This window comes from Myotis daubentonii, chromosome 11, assembly GCF_963259705.1.
Source record: "Myotis daubentonii chromosome 11, mMyoDau2.1, whole genome shotgun sequence".
In the NCBI taxonomy this organism is placed as follows: Eukaryota; Metazoa; Chordata; class Mammalia; order Chiroptera; family Vespertilionidae; genus Myotis; species Myotis daubentonii.
The window spans coordinates 32,753,434-32,773,802 of record NC_081850.1 but is presented as its reverse complement, the minus strand read 5'-3'; the positions used below and the strand labels follow the sequence as shown (position 1 = coordinate 32,773,802).

The 20,369-nt window shown below is 42.1% G+C and overlaps 1 protein-coding gene across 5 annotated transcripts in view; it reads left to right on the top strand.

Annotated features, from left to right (window-relative positions):
- Window positions 1–1,264: 1,264 nt before the first annotated feature.
- The window catches only part of PDCD1LG2 (programmed cell death 1 ligand 2), a 97,959-nt gene continuing 78,854 nt past the window's right edge, over window positions 1,265–20,369 (top strand). For 2 of the 5 annotated variants that reach the window (XR_009447600.1, XM_059656743.1), the window contains exons 1-2: window positions 1,268–2,184; window positions 14,979–15,136. Coding sequence is in view for 3 of the 5 variants with exons in the window: in XM_059656743.1 (XP_059512726.1) it covers window positions 15,082–15,136 (55 nt within the window). In the remaining 2 variants the exon portion in view is untranslated. Of the gene's footprint in view, window positions 2,185–14,978; window positions 15,137–20,369 lie in introns of all 5 variants that reach the window. The other 3 variants (XR_009447601.1, XM_059656745.1, XM_059656747.1) reach the window with 3 other exon arrangements.

Below are 20,369 nucleotides of genomic sequence, written 5' to 3'. Positions count from 1 at the left end.
TATTCTCTTGAGACTCTCCCCTCAGACCTCCCCTAAACTCCCAGCCTTTAAAACCATCAAGATGAAGGACCCAGGGTGTGCACTCCCTCTGAGAGCATGCCCACACCTTTCCCTATCACTCCCCTCCCCCAAGACACATTATCTTTGCTTTTCCAAGGGCCCTTCTGCCTCTTTAACTTGTTTTCTGTGCCTACACAGCCCAGCTGGCTCAATTCTTCTACTTCTGTGACTTTCTAAGCAAACTTTCTTTTGAGTTCTTGGCTCTGAATTCTTTTTTTTTTTTTTTTTTTTTTTTTTTTTTTTTTTTTTTTGCTGAACTCAAGAACCAAGGTGTAACTTCACTGGTAATAACTGGTGCCATTGGCCAGCAACATCTCAGGTAACACTACGGTTCCCTTGGGCTCATAGGAGTGGGGTCAGCAGAGATGGAACTCTGATGCTCAGACAGGGTGTGTTTTCTTTGCCACATTTCTCTAATGTGTTCTTGTCTTCTCTCCACGCCTTGCCTCTAAGTCACCGCTGCCTAATTGTTTTTCTTTCTATTGAATATTTTTAGAGATTTTTTTAAAAAACAAGTTTTTTATTGATTTCAGATTTTTAAAAAATATATTTCTTATTGAGTTCAGAGAGGAAGGGAGAGGGAGAGAGAGATAGAAGCATCAATGATGAGAGAGAATCATTGATCAACTGCCTCCTGCATGCCCCTTACTGAGGATCAAGCCTGCAACCCAGCCATGTGCCCTGATAGGGAATCAAACTGTGACCTCCTGGTTCATAGGTTGACGCTCAACCACTGAGCCGCACTGGCAAGGCTATTGTTTTTCTTCTGAAAAGGCAGTGTTCTCCTTTCCTCCTTCTTGTTCTTTTGACTCCATCCCTCAAATAAGAAACAATTGTGGTAGCTACAGTTGGGAGTGGCTGCGTAAATACCAAGTCTGGGACTGTCTGTGCAACTGAGGAAAGGCATATGTAAAATGGGTCTAACAGAATCTAGGCCACGAGTTCCTCCAAGAATGAAATGAAGTCCTGTAGTGGGTTGAATAGTGTTCCCTCCAAATTCATGTTCACCTGGAGCCTCAAAAGGTGACCTTATTTAGAAGTAGGGTATCTACAGATGTAATTAGTGAAGATGAGGACATACCGGATCAGGGTGGGCACTAATCTAGTGGTTAGTGTCCTTATAAGGCTTGGTGGTGTGGAACACGATGAGGCTGTCGCAGTGGGGTACGTGTGGGCAGCCTTTCTCTCCCCAGCATCGGAGGCAGGAGACATCCTGCCTCAGACACTGTGCTCAGGGACACAAACAAGCTAATTTCCGCCTGCTCCCCCAGTAGCAGGATTTCTCTTGCTTGTCCTTATGCTTATGATTATTGTTGGGCAGTTTTACGAGGTGAGATAAATTATAAGCAGAGGAGAGGACACTCAGAGACACACACAGGGAAGGTCATGTGAAGATGGAGGAAGAGATTGGAGTGAAGCAGCCACAAACCAAGGGATGCCAAGGCTTACAGAAAGCTATCGGGAGCCAGGAAGAGGCAAGGACTCATTCCTTCCTGGAGCCTTCAGAGGGAGCGTGGCCCTGTGATACTTTGCAGATTTCTAACTTCCAGACCTGTGAGAGAACAATGAGGGAGCTGTGAGAGCAGTGTCTGTTGTTTTAAGCCACCCAATTTATGGTCTTTTGTTATACAGCCACAAAAAACTATTAAAGATACTTGTGTAAAATTTCTGGCACACAGCTAGAACATGCTAGCATCCTTTCCTCGCCCTTCTTTTCTAGTAACTTTGCAACCAGTTTTCCCAAATACCAGTCAGTTATTTGCTTACAAGGAAGAAGTGATCCTGAAAGCAAAACCAAAACTCAGTAGGCTGGGCTTCAATCCTTCCTAAGAAGTGATTTGAATCACAACCTAATTGCAATGACGTCTTTTCTCAATGGAATATACTTCCATTATCTGATGGCTTTTCACTGTCCATCTTCCTGTGCCCCTGGACCAGCTAGAAGGAGTCCTGGCTTGGGTCTACTGGTTGTTGCAGTGGTCTAGGCAGCAACCTGGGGTTTTTGTTTTGTTTTCTTCTGGCTGTTTGTTTTGCTGGCTTCTATGAAGGAATCTGATGCAAAGAGCAACTTTTATTGTTTTTTTGTTTGTTTCTTTGCCTGAGGAGCAAGTGCCAAGTCCTGATGTGAGTATCCAGGGGGGTGAGATTTTTCTGGTTCTTTGAGTTGGTGGTGTGGAACACGATGAGGCTGTTGCAGTGGGGTAAGTGTGGGCAGCCTTTCTCTCCACAGCATCGGAGGCAGGAGACATCCTGCCTCGGACACTGTGCTCAGGGACACAAACAGGCTAATTTCCGCCTGCTCCCCCAGTAGCAGGATTTCTCTTGCTTGTCCTTATGCTTATGATTATTGTTGGGCAGTTTTATGAGGTGAGATATTTTTATGTACAAAATAAACGTGCAATGAAAAAAATTGAACTATTCTTGAGATTATCTCAGCTTAGAATTTTTTAAGGGTTAATGGAACTGAAAATTTTGTTTTCCTGTGTCTGATGTGTTTTGAGTTATCCATTTGGCAGGGAGAGACCATTCCTGGCTAGCCTGTGTTTAGAAGCTATGCTCTAAAAGGAAGCTGTTTAAAAACAAAAGTAAAACGGTAATTACATTAACTTATACTACAGACAACCGTTTTTTAACAAAAATGTGATCTGGGATCTACTAAAAGGCTTATTTTACTATGTGAAATGATGAAAGATTAGTAAAATGGAAGAAAACTGAAAGTATTTAATGCTTGCCACTTGGGTACACCTAGTAGTAGAAATGACAGTGGATTCTCTTACATGAAGTGAGGAGGTCAAGTTTCAGTGAAATTGCCTATTAATAAGCTCTTCTGACCCTGAAATTCTCTGGTCTGGTGGAAGGGAATAATGGACAATATATTTGACAAAGTGCACAGTAAGAATATTAAGTGTGAGCAGTAATCACATGGTTGCATCAGGAGTCAAATGCTCCCTCCCAAGTTTCTAAGATCCTAAGATTCTATGGATGGTGAGCCATATCACTTTTGCCACTCATAACTGGTTTATTCATCTTCATTAACTAACCTCTTACTGTCAGCAGGATCCTCCTTGTCTACTGCTTCAAGGTGTCTTCTTCCTGCTGTTTGTGAGCCTTTTCATTAAATTAGAGCTTTAGGTTCTCTGAATCCCAAGTGCCCCTAGCACAATAGGTGATCACTGAGTGCTTGTTGAGTTGTTTAATGAATTGATTTGATGAAATGGCAGATGAATCACCAGATGGGGGTTATTTGTATAATATACAGGTGGCAGTTTGAGGTTGATTTGAGAAAGAGATGATGCTAACATCTTCAGAGATGGGTCATGTTTCAGAGTTGACTTGCTTTAAAATGCATTGGAAGAGATCCATAGATTGTTGTGTCATTTTTATTCCACATGGCAATGTCCAAATACACCAAATGCCTTAATTGCTTAATACCTGGGTTACCATGTAATGAGGCAACTACACCCTTACCTCCTATTGTCACACCCCACTGCAGCAAGACTTACTTATTTATTTATCTATTTTAGAGAGAAAGGAAGGAAGAGGGAGAGAGAGAAACATTGATCGGTTGCTTCCTGCACACACCCTGCCCAGGGATGGAACCCACAACCTGGGTATATGCCCGAACCGGGAATCGAACCTGCAACCTTTTGGTGTCTGGGATGTCACTCAACCAAACAAGCCACATGGCCAGGGCAGCAGGATTTATTTGGGTTATATGTGTTCCCTAATCTTCAAAAAAGCTCACTGTATTGCAGGATAGATAAAGGACTCTGAAAGATTATCCAGCCCAACCACCTCAATGCTTTCCAGCTGTCTCTACCACACCTAAGGGCTGATTCCCAGTTCTTATTCTCCAGATTTCTCTATTATCTTCTTGGGATTTTCCTCCCTTGGGCCTGAAACACTGGGATGGGGGAGCTTCTCTTATTCTTAGGACTATTTCTTCTCTGCCTTCTCTGGGCTCCTACTCCTATTCTCCAAATTTGGGGGCAATCCTCAGAGTTCAGACCTTTTTTTTCTAGTCTCACCTTCTATATTCTCCCCCACAGAGAGTTGATTCATTCCCCAATGTCAACTAACATCTGCATATTTGAAATAACTTCTTTATGTTTATCTCTAGCCCTCAATTATGTCAAAAACTCTACACTTACATTTTTCTTGAATGCCTTCATGACTCAAACCCAACTTACCATTTCTCTAAAAATCAGCTTTCCTTTTTTTTTATTTGTTTAAGTATATTTTTATTGATTTCAGAGAGGAAGGGAGACAGAGAGAGAGAGAGAGAGAGAGAGAGAGAGAGAATCAATGATGAGAGAGAATCATTGATAAGCTGCCTCCTGCACACTCCACACTGAGGATTGAGCCCACAACCCGGCATATGCCCTGACTGGGAATGAAACTATGACCTCCTGGTTCATAGGTTGATGCTCAACTATTGAGCCATGCTGGCAGGGCAGAATCACCTCTTTCTTGATCTTATATCTCCTTTTTTTTTTTCTCTCAGTGGTATCCATATTGTCTTAATAGTTTAACCTCAAAACTATAGTCAACTTTTTGCTTCTCTTTCTTTCCTATGTGGCTGATCATTTATCAATTGTTCTGTCAGTAGTCATGTCAATTGTCTTATCAAGAATGCAGCTGGCAGAACATTTCTGGCCACTGGTTCTGCCAGAATTTAGGCAACAATTTTTATAGAAATCCCCACATTGTTTTGTGTTACTAGTAACAAAGTACCTAAATTACCAGAGGTTTAGAAAAGAGTTCTAAGAGCCTAATAAAGTACAAAGAGTTCTTGTTCTAGCAGGGAAACAGAAGTGCACCCATTTAACATACCAGAAATGACTTACACTAGTGTAAACACTAGAGTTGAGTAGTAGGTACAATAGAGACAGAAGGAACAGCTTAAGACATTTAAGAGAAGCTTATTCATTGTGTTAAATGCATAAGAATGTAAGGCTATTTAAGGAGATACTTAAGATGCAATACTATTTTTTCTTTTTTAATCCTCACCTGAGGATATTTTTCCATTGATTTTTAGAGAAAGGGAAAGACAGAGAGAAATATCGATGTGAGGAAGACACATCGATTGGTTGCCTCCTGCTCACGCCCAAACCAAGGCCCTGGGCTCAGGAGGAGCCTGCAACCCAGGTATGTGCCCTTGACTGAAATTGAACCTGGGACCCTTTGGTCGGCAGCCCAACACTTTATCCACTGTGCTAAACTGTCTAGAGCTGCAATACTATCTTTAAGTACCTGAAGAAACTGTAATAGAGGAAAAATAAGATTAGAAAAAAATAAGATGAGATCAGACATGAGAAATTAGAATTCTCAAAGCACCTATGAGGTCCTGGTCATGGAAAGTGCATGCATTTTTCTGTGGCTCAGGCAAGAGGGGCCAGGTCAGGGAAGGTTTTGCAGGCCACACTACGGAGAACGGCACCTTGTAAATAATGGGAGCTATTGAAGTCTTTCAAACAGGAGTGACATGGTCAGGGTTCACCAGTCAGGATTCAGGAGATTGCTCTGCCTGCTAGGTAAAGGGGTAATGTATTCAACAAATATTGACAGAGTGTTTACTTACTGCTAGACAATGTTCTAGGGGCTGAAGTCATAGCAGTAAGCAAAACAGACAAAGATCCTTGATTTAAACAATCATATTCTTATGAAAGATGGTAGGCTATAATATAATAAACAAGTATATTATATGGTATAATATGATGTAATGAATGCTTTGGAAAAGAGAGACCGATAAGGAGAATTGGGAATGCCAGAGGGCTGGTGCTCTGGCAGTTTTACAGAAGGGAGTTTCAAGCAGAAAAATTTTGAAAAGAAGTGCCTGGTTAATGGGGATATGCACACTGGCAGAAAGGTTCATCTTTGGAGGGATGGATCTGGGGAAGACACTGCACAGGCCTAGACATGGGCTTAGAGCCTTTGGGCATGAAATTCCAGCATCTCAAGGACCCAGAATGTGATGGGGAGAGGCTCAAGATAACTCCTCTCAGCCCTGTAGACACCTCACACTGCAGGGAGAGGCATGGCCACAGTGGGATCCTCTGAAGCAGGAGGCTCGAAACAGTCCCCTTACCTGGGCTTTTGGAAGGATTTAGAATTTTTCTCTCAGTGAAATATTGAGCCATCAAAAGTTTTGAGTCACCTGATTTATATTTTTTAAACAATTTTTCTGGCTGCTGTGTTAAGAATCAACTGTAGGAAGGCCAGGTCAGAATCATAGAGTCCAGCTGTCTGGCTATAGCAGTAATCACCACAAGAGGTAATACTGAATCAGGCTGATATGAAAACAGTCAGAGTCTAGATACATTTGAAGGAAGGGCCTACTGGTATAAGACTTGTTAATGAATTGGATGCAAGTGAGAGAAGAAAGGAGTGGAGGAGGATGCCAAGGTTTGTGTCTGCCACCTTGCAAAGTGGAAGACGGAGCAGAGAGCAGCAAAAGTGGAAGGTCAAAATTACAGTGAGGAGGAGAAACCAAGATGGCGGCATAGGTTAACGCCAGAGATTGCTGCCTCGAACAACCAATTCGGGGGTACACCTAAAAGACGGAACGAACATCATCCAGAACCACAGGAAGGCTGGCTGAGTGGAAATTCTTTCTAAAACTAGGAGGAAAGAGAATATCATACCCAGACTCAGAGGAGGCACAGTGCTGAAGTGAAATACTCAGGTGCGGAGTGCGCGCGCGGAGCGGGCTGGCGGCGGAGGGGGCGGTTGTTGTTTTCAATCGGGAGGGAGTTTCAGACTCTGAGCTCCAGATCCGGGCGAGTCTCTAGGGACCCAGACTCAAACGGGAGAAGCAGGACTGCCTGGCTTCGGTCGGAACTCGAAGGCAGCTTTCTCTCCGAGGTTTGCAGTGGTTGCTGGGACTCTGTGAGGCAGAGCACCTAGGGACGGAACTGAGAGCAGCCATAACTGCTCGCTCCCGCCCGCCCTGTTTGATCCAGTGTGACCCGCCCGCCCAAGCCCTGCACAGAGCCATTTGCCAGATAGCCTCAGGCAAAGGCTAGATTAGCACCTCCCTAGAGGACAGAGGTTTTCCCACTGCAGACACAGCTGACTCTCATACCCAGTTGGCCTGGAGGTCAAATCCCCCCAGTATTAACTACAACAATCAAGGCTTAACTACAACAAGACTGCACACAAAGACCACTAGGGGGTGCACCAAGAAAGCATAAAAAAATGCGGAGACAAAGAAACAGGACAAAATTGTCAATGGAAGATATAGAGTTCAGAACCAAACTTTTAAGGTCTCTTAAGAACTGTCTAGAAGCCGTCGATAAATGTAGTGAGATCCTCAAGAAATCTAATGAGACCCTCAATGTTATGATAAAGAACCAACTAGAAATTAAGCATACACTGACTGAAATAAAGAATATTATACAGACTCCCAACAGCAGACCAGAGGAGCGTAAGAATGAAGTCAAAGATTTGAAATGCGAAGAAGCAAAAAACACCCAACTGGAAAAGCAAAATGAAAAAAGAATCTGAAAATACGAAGATAGTGTAAGGAGCCTCTGGGACAGCTTCAAGCGTACCAACATCAGAATTATAGGGGTGCCAGAAGATGAGAGAGAGCAAGATATTGAAAACCTATTTGAAGAAATAATGACAGAAAACTTCCCCCACCTGGTGAAAGAAATAGACTTACAGGTCCAGGAAGCGCAGAGAACCCCAAACAAAAGGAATCCAAAGAGGACCACACCAAGACACATCATAATTAAAATGCCAAGAGCAAAAGACAAAGAGAAAATCCTAAAAGCAGCAAAAGAAAGAAACTCAGTTACCTACAAGGGAATACCCATACGACTGTCAGCTGATTTCTCAACAGAAACTTTGCAGGCCAGAAGGGAATGGCAAGAAATATTCAAAGTGATGAATACCAAGAACCTACAACCAAGATTACTTTATCCAGCAAAGCTATCATTCAGAACTGAAGGTCAGATAAAGAGCTTCACAGATAAGGAAAAGCTAAAGGAGTTCATCACCACCAAACCAGTATTATATGAAATGCTGAAAGGTATCCTTTAAGAAGAGGAAGAGGAAGAAAAAGGTAAAGATACAAATTATGAACAACAAACATGCATCTATCAACAAGTGAATCTAAGAATCAAGTGAACAAATAATCTGGTGATCATAAGAGAATCAGGGACATAGAAAGGGAATGGACTGACTATTCTTGGGGGTGGGGGGGAAGGGGTGTGGGAGATGCGGGAAGAGACTGGACAAAAATCGTGCACCTATGGATGAGGACAGTGGGTGGGGAGTGAGGGCGGAGGGTGGGGTGGGAACTGGGAGGAGGGGAGTTATGGGGGGAAAAAAAGAGGAACAAATGTAACAATCTGAACAATAAAGATTTAATTAAAATAATTACAGTGAGGAGGCTGTGCTATGGTGTAAGGAGAAATGAGGAGGAGCTGGATTAAGACAATAGCAGTGGGAAGGTATAAGATGAGAGATGAGTAGGTTTAAGAGGACACCCAAGATTCTGACTTGAAGTGGGTGTTTACTGGCATTACAGGGAAATGGGGCACAAAGAGTTTTTATAAACTGCCCAAGGTCTTAGAAGCTAATAATGTCTAGAACCAAGATTTGAACTCAGATGTGCCTGACTTTAGAACCAGAGCTCTTAACCATTATGTGGGGCATATTATCCCTACAAGAAAGAAGGCTGCTGGCTGGAAAGTACCTTTACAACAGTGTCCACCTCTCAGTTAACAGTAGCTCAAGCAGGCAGTGTGCAAGGAAAGCCCCCTTGGATGGGCAAGGAAGAAGGGGAAGTTAAGCCCAGTGGTGGTTGAGCCAGGAGTCCTTTCTGTTGCCAGAACTACATGTTATGTGCTATCCATTTGTTCTCTAGAAGTAAGGATGCTGGATAAGTCCCAGGCCTGCAGGTGCAGCTTAAGATAATATGTTTTGTGGATATGTTTGCATTTTCAATAAGGAAAGTGATCTTCAGGTCTAGCTAAGGTGTGTCTTGAGCATGGAAATTGTGACTGCCTATGGAAATTGTGATTGTGTTTCTGTCCCTGCTGTACTATCTCCTTCCCTAAAATAAAAGCAAGGATACAGTCTACTGTGGACCTCACATTTTATTCCCTTCTAACTACTGCCTCATCACTCTTTCCTGAAGAGTGGCCTATATTCTGTTGTCTCCATATCTTTACCTGCTGCTGTTTTCTTTTGAAGCCACACAGACTTTCACCAACACCAGATCCACCAGCACCACACAGATCAGGCCACCCATGACCTCCACACTGTTAAACCCAACTCTGGAGTTTGGGGCTCCCTCCTTGTAGCACGATATTTTAAATTCCAGGTTTTATTGTTATTTAGCTATGGTGAGGTCAACAAATCAGGAAATGGCTGTCATTGAAAAAAAAAATGGTATCCTCTTTCCCAAGAGAAGGGAACATGTTATACCACAGGGGGCTACCCAGGAAAGCATCAGGGCCATATGGGGGCAGAGGGAGAAGGGGAAATGTGGGCAGGAGACTTTATTGTGGTTTTCACAGGAAGAAATGGGCAAGGTGGGATAGGCAGGCTTAGAATTGGCTAATTTGAATAATTTCAGTAGGCTCTGAGGCATAGAGTCTGTCTCTTGTTCTCTGGTACCTGGCCCTGGAGTGATTAGGGCGGATAAGTAGTGGCACAGTGTGTGGGAACCAAGGGGGGGGGGGAAGGTGGTTGGAGGTATGGGTTCTGGGTTGGTTGGTGTGCATTTGGAAGATGAACTTCGTTGTGAGACATTGGTTAATTCTAGGAGGGGCAGTCCCCCCAGAGTCATCAAATGTCAAAGCATTAGAATACAGAAAGGAAAAGATATTGCTAATTTATCTTTTTACTTCTACTCTCAACCCTCTTATGCTAGTAGCCTCCCTCTCAAGGATAGATAAATGTTGGAATGCCCCATGTCTCAGTCCTCAGACACTCTCTTCTTCCTATCACCCTTTAGGTGAAGCCATGCACCCTCATGACTTTAAGTAACACTTATATTTTGATGACTCCCAAATTTATATCTCTACCCCCAAACTCTAGACCACCTATTACTCAACTGCCTACTAAACATCTTCACTTGGATGTGTAAGAGACACCTCAAACCAAACATTTTTCAAACATATTCTAATCTTGATTTCTGCTCCCTAATCTGCTTCTCTCTGTCTACTCCATTTTAATAAATAGCACCTGCATTTGCCCTAGGTTAGTGACTCAAGCCCTAAACCTAGAAATTTTACTAGATTTTTTAATTTTTGTCAAACCTGTGAGAAATTCCCATCAGGTCTTCTTTGAAAGTATAGATGACAAATGGAAAGACATTGTATGTTGTCCATGGATTGGAAGACAATATTATTTATTAGATGGCTATATTTTCTAATAAACATACAGAAACAGTGTAGTTCCTATCAAAATTTCAGATGTGTGTGTGTGAATAAGCAGATTTTAAAATTCACATGTAAATGCAAGAGAGCCACAATAGCCCCCCCCCCCCCCCGCCCCTGCCACCCCCCCCCCCCACACACACACACACAGACATCTGCAAAATCTTGAAAAAGAGCAAAGTTGATGGACTCACATTTCCTGATCTCAAAACCTACCACAGAACTACTGTAATCAAGTCTCTGGTACTGACATAAAATAGACATAGCTCAATGGAGTAGACTTGAGAGTCCAAAAATAAACCCATACATCCATAGTTCATTGGATTTTGGTTAGGGTGCCAAGACAATCAATGGAGAAAGAATAATCTTTTAAACAAAATTGTGCAGGGGCAATTGGATGTCCACATGCAAAAGAGCGAATTTGGAGCCTTGCCTCATACAAAAATTAACTCACAATGCATCAAAGACCTAAATATAAGAAGAAAAGTGATAAAATTCTCAGGAGAAAACATACATGTAAATCTTTTTTTTTTTTTTTTTTTTTTTTACCTTGGATTAGGCAGTGGTTTCTTATATATGACACCTAAAGCGCAAGTAATAAAAGACAAAATAGATAAATCAACTTCATCAAAATTAATTGTGCTTTAAATTAAATTAAATTAGAACATTTGTGCTTCATAGAACCTATCAAGAAGCTGAAAGATAATCTGCAGATGGGGAGAAAATATTTGTTAACCATGTATTTGATAAGCAACTTGGCAATTTCTCAAAAAGTTAAACATTGAGTTACCATTTAAACAAGCAACTCCTACATATATACAAACCCAAGAGAACTGAAAACATGTCTACACTAAAACTTATATATAAATATTCATAGAATTATTCAGAATAGCCAACAAGTGGAACCAACCCAAGTGTCCATCAACTGATGAATGGATAAATAAGATGTGGTGGTATAGTCATACACTGGAATATTATTCAGATATAAAAAGGAATGAAGTACTGATATGTGCTACAACATAAACGAACTTGAAAATATGCCTGGTGAAAGAAGCTAGACATAAAAAGCCACATATTATATGATTACATTTATATGAAATATCCAGAATAAGCAAATTTGTAGAGACAGAAAGTATGCTAGTGGTTGCCAAGGGCTGGAGGGAAAAAGAAGGGGAATTGGGGAGTTTCTTCTAATGGGTATGGGGTTCCTTTTTGGGATGATGAAAATAATCTAAAATTAGATAGTGGTATAGGTTGCACAATTCTGTGAATATACTAAAAACCACTGAATTGTACCACTGAATCATCTATGTTTTATATATATACATGCGTATAAATATATACTAGAGGCCCAATGCATGAAATTCATGCAAGAGTAGGCCTTCCTTCCAGTGGCTGCCAGCACCGGCTTCCCTCCGGCACCTGGGACCCGTGCTTCCCTCACAGCCCTGGCAATTAGCATATTATGCTTTTATTATTATAGATATGCAGACACAAACATACAAATACACTTACACATATAATTCTCTATTATATGTTAATTATACTTCAATGAAGATGTTGAAAATTTTTTAATAAATTTAAAGGACAAATTAAATATATGTATATATATATTAAACTTTCAACAAGAACCACTTCTCACCTCTACTGGCCCCACAACTCTAATCCAAACTATCATCACTTCTGCAAAAACATTCCGCACTGATCACCCCGCCCAGTCTCCTGCCCAACAATAGTCTATTATCTACACCAAGCATGTCAAACTCAGAGCCCACAGGCCACATGCAGCCCGCAAGGAATATTTTTGCAGCCCAACAATATAATGGTATGTAAGAAATGTTTTAATAAAAATTTCCTAACTTAATTTTTACAATATTCTGTTATACATAATTATTTATAATGAACTACAACGTTCACTAATGACAGATTACAATAGTCATGTTGCATTCATTTCCCTTACGCGTCCGCGCACCATTTCTCTCCACTAATACTAGCAGCGAATATTTTAGCAGCCAACTGCCACATCATTAGTCTTTTTTAAAAATATATATGTATTTTATTGATTTTTTACAGAGAGGAAAGGAGAGGGACAGAGAGTTAGAAACATGGATGAGAGAGAAACATTGATTAGCTGCCTCCTCCTACACACCCCCTACCCAGGATGTGCCTGCAACCAAGGTACATGCCCTTGACCGGAATCGAACCCGGGACCCTTCAGTCCCCAGGCCGACGCTCTATCCACTGAGCCAAACCGGTCAGGGTGGCACGTCATTAGTCTTAGACAGAATGTTTGGTGTGCGCAACAGGAAATATTTTGCTTTCAGAGAACAAGAAAAATAGGTTTATTTATGTTACGCTTATTAATTTGTGCAGTTATTCAGTGTCTGGTTAGTTAATGTTCAAGAAAAAAATATTAATTTTTATTAAAATGTTCTATTATTTTATGTTAACAATTACTCATTTATTTCAGCCCTTTGTAGTCAGCATGTCTCTATCAAAATAAACCCATTTCTATGAAAATTGAAGCTTTGTTTTTTTGTGACCCATATAAACTTAAACCTTGTTTATTTGGCCCTTGTTAGCCTTTGAGTTTGACGTGCTTGATCTATACCAAAGCTGAGTCCTCTTTTAAAAGTGTAAATGAGATCATGTCATTCTGATCCAAATCCTCCACTGGCCTTCTCCATTGTACTCAGAGCAGCTCTGCTTCTAACCTGATTTACATGTATGGCTCTAACTTATTTCCCCTGAAGAAATGGTTCCATGGCTAATACGATGTTGACAGCCTCTTGGAGGCCAAACTAGCTGACAGTCACGTATCCTGTCCCTTTTTGCCTTCAACCATGAAAAGTCCTTGGATGAGGAAAAAACCTTGAGCAAAGGTAGGAGTGTAAGAGGTGAAACAGGACAAAGGTTGGGACACAACATAGCCAGTTCTCTGCTTTCCCTGTCTAAACCTCTTAAAAAGAGATCACCCAAGTGATGGGCAAACTCATTCACAGCACTCAAAAGAGCTTGTCTACTTCCCCTGCTCAGTCAGCTGTCAGATATTTATTGAGAATCTAGTTCTGTGCTCCTGAGCACTAAACGGAGTGCCTGACACCCAGAGTTCTGGCCCAGCTGGATTATTTATTTGACAAGCAAGATTTGGTTTTCAAGAACCTACTCCTGAAAGTATGGAAAGCTCTGTGGGAGAGACAGAGAGATAACCACCAGTGTGGGTAAGTCAGAGGATTGCTTCATATTCAGAAAAGTCTGTTAGAAAAGGAGGAAGAGCTTCTAATTTGGATTGATAAAGAGGCCCTCGCTTCCTCTTACCCTATCTTCCCCCTCTCCGAGGCCCATAACTTCCCTTCCCAGCTTCACTCTGCCATGGCCCACTTAAAGATTTGTTTGTGAGCCCTAACTGGTTTGGCTCAGTGGATAGAGCATTGGCCTGCAGACTCAAGGGTCCCAGGTTCGATTCCGGTCAAGGGCATGTACCTTGGTTGCAGGCACATCCCCAGTAGAGGGTGTACAGGAGGCAGCTGATCGATGTTTCTCTCTCATCGATGTTTCTAACTCTCTATACCTCTCCCTTCCTCTATAAAAAATCAATAAAATGTATTTTTTATTTATTTTTTGTTTTCTTTTATTTTGGGTTTTTTTTACTTATTTTGAATTTTTTTAATTGCTTAAAGTATTACAAAGGGTATTACATATGTGTCCTTTTTTTTTTTCCCTGCCCTTGATAATCCTCTGGCCTCCCCTACCCCCCAGTGTCTTATGTCCATTGGTTATGCTTATATGCATGCATACAAGTCCTTCGGTTGATCTCTTACCGCCCTCCCTCCTGCCCCCCAACCCTCCCTGGCCTTCCTGCTGCAGTTTGACAATCTGTTTGAGGCAGCTCTGCCTCTGTATCTATTATTGTTCAAAAGTTTATAATGGTCTCTATATCCATGAATGAGTGAGATCATGTGGTATTTTTCCTTCATTGACTGGCTTATTTCACTTAGCATAATGCTCTCCAGTTCCATCCATGCCGTTGCAAATGGTAAGAATTCCTTCTTTTTTACAGCAGCATAGTATTCCATTGTGTAGATGTACCACAGTTTTCTAATCCATTCATTTGCTGATGGGCACTTAGGCTTTTTCCAGATCTTAGCTATGGTGAATTGTGCTGCTATGAACATATGGGTGCATATATCCTTTCTGATTGGTGTTTCTGGTTTCTTGGGATATATTCCTAGAAGTGGGAAATATATATTTTTTTTTAAAAAAAGATTTGTTTATGAGTCCTGGCCGATGTGGCTCAGTTGGTTGAACATCATCCAGTGCACCCAGGCATTGTTGGTTTGATTCCTGGTCAGGGCATGTGCTGGGTTGCAGCTCAATCCCCTGTGGTGGGGGGCTTGCAGGAGGCAGCCAGTCCATGTTTTCCTCTCACATCGATCTTTCTCTCTTCCTCCTCTCTCCCTAAAATCAATAAAAATATTTTTAAAAAACCACACATTTGTTTACAAGTCATTTCCTTGTTTTCAGGAGTGAACAAATCATCAAGTCATGAGACCAGCAAAACTACAGAAAGCAAAACTCCAGAAGGGCCTGAGACTTTCAATTGTCTGTTTCAGATCCGGTAGAGAACATGTTCCTCCCCCTGCTAATTTTGAGCCTGGGAGTACAGCTTCATCAGACAAGAGGTAAGACAGACAAAGGGAGGGGCCTGAGAAAGAGGAGCAGGTGATGGCCCCTAGCTGAAGCCAACCATGACAATGTGGTCCTCAGGCTAAAGGCTTTCTTTGAGGGGAAAGGTGATTACTAGCTGTTACAAGCACAGCAAAAGAATGGTGGCTTGTGCATGCCCCTGTTCCTGTCTGACAAAAACAGGGACTGAGAATATCGGTTCATCTAGTCCCACTCTCCAATGAAGGTGGTGACAAGAAGACAGAGCCTCTCAGACCGTGCACCTCGGCACTGATACAAGAGGGCATTGTTTGTTTGTCCTGAAAGGTGAGGTGCCAGGCAGCTGTCCTCCTCTCTTCTGACAGGTAGAGTGAGGAGACAAAGGTCAGGGGGCACCTAAAGAACTCTGTTCCTCTAAGGCAGCGGTTCTCCACCTTCCTGACGCCGCGGCCCTTTAATACGGCTCCTCATGTTGCGGTGACCCCCAACATAAAATTATTTTCGTTGCTACTTCATAACTGTAATTTTGCTACTGTAAACAATATGTAATTATATATGTGTTTTCCGATGGTCTTAGGCGACCCCAGTGAAAGGGTCGTTCGACCCCCAAAAGGCTCGCGACCCACAGGTTGAGAACCTCTACTCTAAAGAGTCTCTTGCAGACATTCTGCTGATTATTGAATATTTATTTCAGTTCCTCTTTTAAAAAGCAACAGTAGCATTGTTCATTCAAACGCTAATTGTGGATTACTTGAATTGGAAAATCAGAGTTTTCCTAATGTTTAAATGAATAATGAACCTTAATGTGATGCCTTTGGATATTGAAGAAAGGAGTTCTACCAGCAGGTGTGGGTGCTCACAGGTTTTTTCCCATCTAAGGACTTTTCATGGTTGAAGGCAAAAAGCAGTTTCAGAGTTTGTGGCTCTCCTAGGAAAGTCAAGACCCTTTGTGTGTGCAGTGAGGATCATGAGTGTGTTATTTTGGGTGAACACCAAGAGGTAAGAGAGGGAGACAGAAGTGGGTGCAGGGAATTAGGCCCTCAATGATAGCAGCCCCAGTGCTTGGGAAGTCCCCCAACATTCTGCCTTTGATTGAGAAAGAAGGGCTTCTTTGGCACTGATAACCTTTTGAAGAGCTTTTCCCTACCTTCCAGGTGATCCCAAGCTGCTCTTTACCCAGTCACGTTCCTCCTCCTCCCTTGGGCTGGACAGCCTGGTTTGTTCGGGGCCATCCTTGGAGAGCACCCCAATATGCTGCTTACTCCAGCCCTGCCCTATAGTGCCAGCTAAAGAAACATTTCCTGTTTCCTTTCTAAGGCACCCTCCGATCTAAGAGACATGTAAAAGGCAAAGATGCCTCCTTGCTACCATAGAACTTTAAATTTCCAACCTTTATAATAAAAGCCTAATATGCTAAGTGTCTGGTTGTCCATTCAACCAATCAAAGTGTAATATGCTAATGATATGCTAAGGCCACTCAACTGCTCATATGACGTGCACTGACCACTAGGGAGCAGATGCTCTGACTGGTAGGTTAGCTTGCTGCTGGGGTCTGGCTGACCAGGACTGAGCGAGATGGGCTAAACATGCCCTGGAGTCCTCCCACGGTCTCTCCTCAGCTGGCCAACCTCCCACGTCCCTCCCCAACCCCTATCATGCACTGGTGGGGTCCCTCAGCCTGCCCTGCACCCTCTTGCAATTCAGGACACCTCGGGGGATGTTGGAGATCCAGTTTTGGCCCAATCCTGCAGGCCAGCCGAGGGACCCCACTGGTGCACGAATTTATGCACCGGGCCTCTGGTAAAGTGATAAGAAAACCAAAGGTCAAAAGAACGTTCTGAAGCTGCTATTCCCCATCCCCTGAAAGGACTGGGCACTCCAGGAGAAACCTTGGGAATTGTGCAATGTCTGCAGGTTTGCAGCTTAGAAACATTAGACCTTTTTGTATGTGTGTTTTTGTTTGTTATTGTTTTAAATTTTCTCTTAAGAAAAGAGTGAGCTAGGATAACAAGTGGTATCATTTTGTATCCCTTACTGAATCTTTCTCCCATGGTAGTACCTTTCTTTCTAAGATAAGTAGCATAAGGAAATGAAAGTAGATTCTAACTATTAGGGATACTAATAGGGCATAGGGAAGAGAATGTATATTTACTGAGGACATTAATAATAACCATTTGATAGATGAGGAAACTGGGACTCAGAAAAATTACTTAATTTACCAAACATTACATAGTAATTAGGTGGCGTGGGCAAGCTTCCTACAAAGCTACTGTTCTTTCTACCTTACTGAGCTACAATGATGGTGAGCAAGTATGACAGACAATCCCTAAACCACCCACTCAGGATTGGGTTTTTGGAATTAAGTTTGATTATGGGCACATATTAAACATTTACTCTGGACATTCACAAAACCAAAAAATATGTATGTTGAATTATGTTTATGAATTAACCAAGAGGAAGCTATACACATATTGTATCTTGCTTTTTATACAAACTTGGAATTCTACTCTGCTTTCCACTCTATATTTATGCAGATAATATTAGTTCAATCAAACATTAAATACCTGCCTAAATTAGAATGCTTACTCCTCAGGTTTTTGTTTTAAGTTTTGACATTTCATGTCTCCCTTTTTTTTTTTTTTTTTTTTTTTTTAATTAAATCTTTATTGTTCAGATTATTACATTTGTTCCTTTCCCCCCCCCCCCATAACTCCCCTCCTCCCAGTTCCCGCCCCACCCTCCGCCCTCACTCCCCACCCACTGTCCTCATCCATAGGTGCACGATTTTTGTCCAGTCTCTTCCCACATCTCCCACACCCCTTTCCCCCCCAAGAATAGTCAGTCCATTCCCTTTCTATGTCCCTGATTCTATTATAATCAACAGTTCATTCTGTTCATCAGATTATTTATTCACTTGATTCTTAGATTCACTTGTTGATAGATGCATATTTGTTGTTCATAATTTGTATCTTTACCTTTTTCTTCCTCTTCCTCTTCTTAAAGGATACCTTTCAGCATTTCATATAATCCTGGTTTGGTGGTGATGAACTCCTTTAGCTTTTCCTTATCTGTGAAGCTCTTTATCTGACCTTCAATTCTGAATGATAGCTTTGCTGGATAAAGTAATCTTGGTTGTAGTTTCTTGGTATTCATCACTTTGAATATTTCTTGCCACTCCCTTCTGGCCTGCAAAGTTTCTGTTGAGAAATCAGCTGACAGTCGTATGGGTATTCCCTTGTAGGTAACTGAGTTTCTTTCTCTTGCTGTTTTTAAGATTCTCTCTTTATCTTTTGCTCTTGGCATTTTAATTATGATGTGTCTTGGTGTGGTCCTCTTTGGATTCCTTTTGTTTGGGGTTCTCCACGCTTCTTGGACCTGTAAGTCCATTTCTTTCACCAGGTGGGGGAAGTTTTCTGTCATTATTTCTTCAAATAGGTTTTCAATGTCTTGGTCTCTCTCATCTTCTGGCACCCCTATAATTCTGATGTTGGTACGCTTGAAGCTGTCCCAGAGGCTCCTTACACTATCCTCGCATTTTTGGATTCTTTTTTCATTTTGCTTTTCCCGTTGGATGTTTTTTGCTTCCTCGCAATTCAAATCATTGACTTGATTCTTGCGCTCCTCTGGTCTGCTGTCGGGCGTCTGTTTAATATTCATTATTGCAGACCGTGTGTGCTTAATTTCTAGTTGGTTCCCCAATATAAGATCGAGGGTCTTATTAGTTTTCGTGTAGATCTCATTAAGTCTATCGGCAGCTTCTAAACAGTTCTTGAGAGACCTTAAAAGTGTGGTTCTGAACTCTATTTCTTCCATTGACAATTTTGTCCTGTTTCTTTGTCTCCGCATTTTGTTATGCTTCTTTGGTGCACCCCCTAGTGGTCTTTGTTCGCAGTCTTATAGATAAATCTTGATTGTTGTAGCTAATTCCAGGGAGGGTTTGACCTCCAGGCCAAGTGGCTATGAGAATCAGCTGTGACAGCAGTGAGAGAACTTCTGTCCTCTAGGGAGGTGCTAATCTAGCCTTTGCCTGAGGCTATCCGGCAAATGCCTCCGTGCAGGGCTTGGGCGGGGCGGGTCGCACAGGATCAACAGGGTGGGCCGGAGAGAGCAGTTATGGCGGCTCTCAGTCCTGTCCCCAGGGGCTCTGCCTCTCTGAGTCCCAGCACCCGCTGCAAGGCTCGGAGAGAAAGCTGCACTCACTCTGACCGAAGCCAGACAGTCCGCTTCTCCCGTTTGAGCCTGGGTCCCTAAAGACTCGCCTGTATCTGGAGCTCAGAGTCTGCGACTCCCTCTCGATTGAAAACAACAACCGCGCCCTCCGCCGCCAGCCTGCTCCGCGCACTCCGCACCTCAGAATTTGACTTCAGCACTGCGCCTCCTCTGAGTGTCCGTATGCGTTTCTCTTTCCTCCTAGTTGTAGGACTTCCACTCAGCCAGCGTTCCTGTGGTTCTGGGTGATGTCCGTTCCGTGTTTTAGTTTCACTTTTGAAGTAGTTGTTCAAAGCAGCAAACTCCGGCGTTAACCTATGCCGCCATCTTGGTTCTCCCATGTCTCCCTTAATTACAGAGTTTCTCATAGAGGCTACCTGAGAAAGAAAGGGAACACACACACACACACACACACACACACACACACACACACACTGAGGACTGATTAGATTACTTCTGGCAAGCAGATGAGGTCTGGGATGAGGGTGAAAGGGAAATTTTATTTAGTATGTTTACCAGGTTGCTGTTATTGTTTGCATTTACTTGTATAATAAAATAAATCTACAAGAGGATTAGTTGTATAATTAAAATGTAATTATTAAAATATAAGAATCCTTTAAAAGCACGTGAGAGCCGCCAGGCCATGGCATTCAATGCCCAGAGAGCCCTGGCTATCAGGGAGTCTGATGGATGACCTCACTGCCCTCATTACCCTGGCATTCCTAGACCTGCACTCTCACTGAAATGGAAAATAATGAATTGGATCAATATAATTTTGTATTACCCTGTCTGTTTAAATTTCTACTTTGAAACTTTAAAAATAATACTTATAACAGTATTGTTAGTCAATAAAAAGACACCTAATGCCCATCAATGGGAGAATGCATAAATTATGGTATATTAGCAGAATGGAGTATTATGTGCCATACAGGTAAATTAATTACAAAAACATGCAACTACATCTAAGAATTTTAGCAGCATAATATTGAGGAAAAACAAAGAAAACAGAAGATGACATCACCACAGTGTCCTTTTTACAAA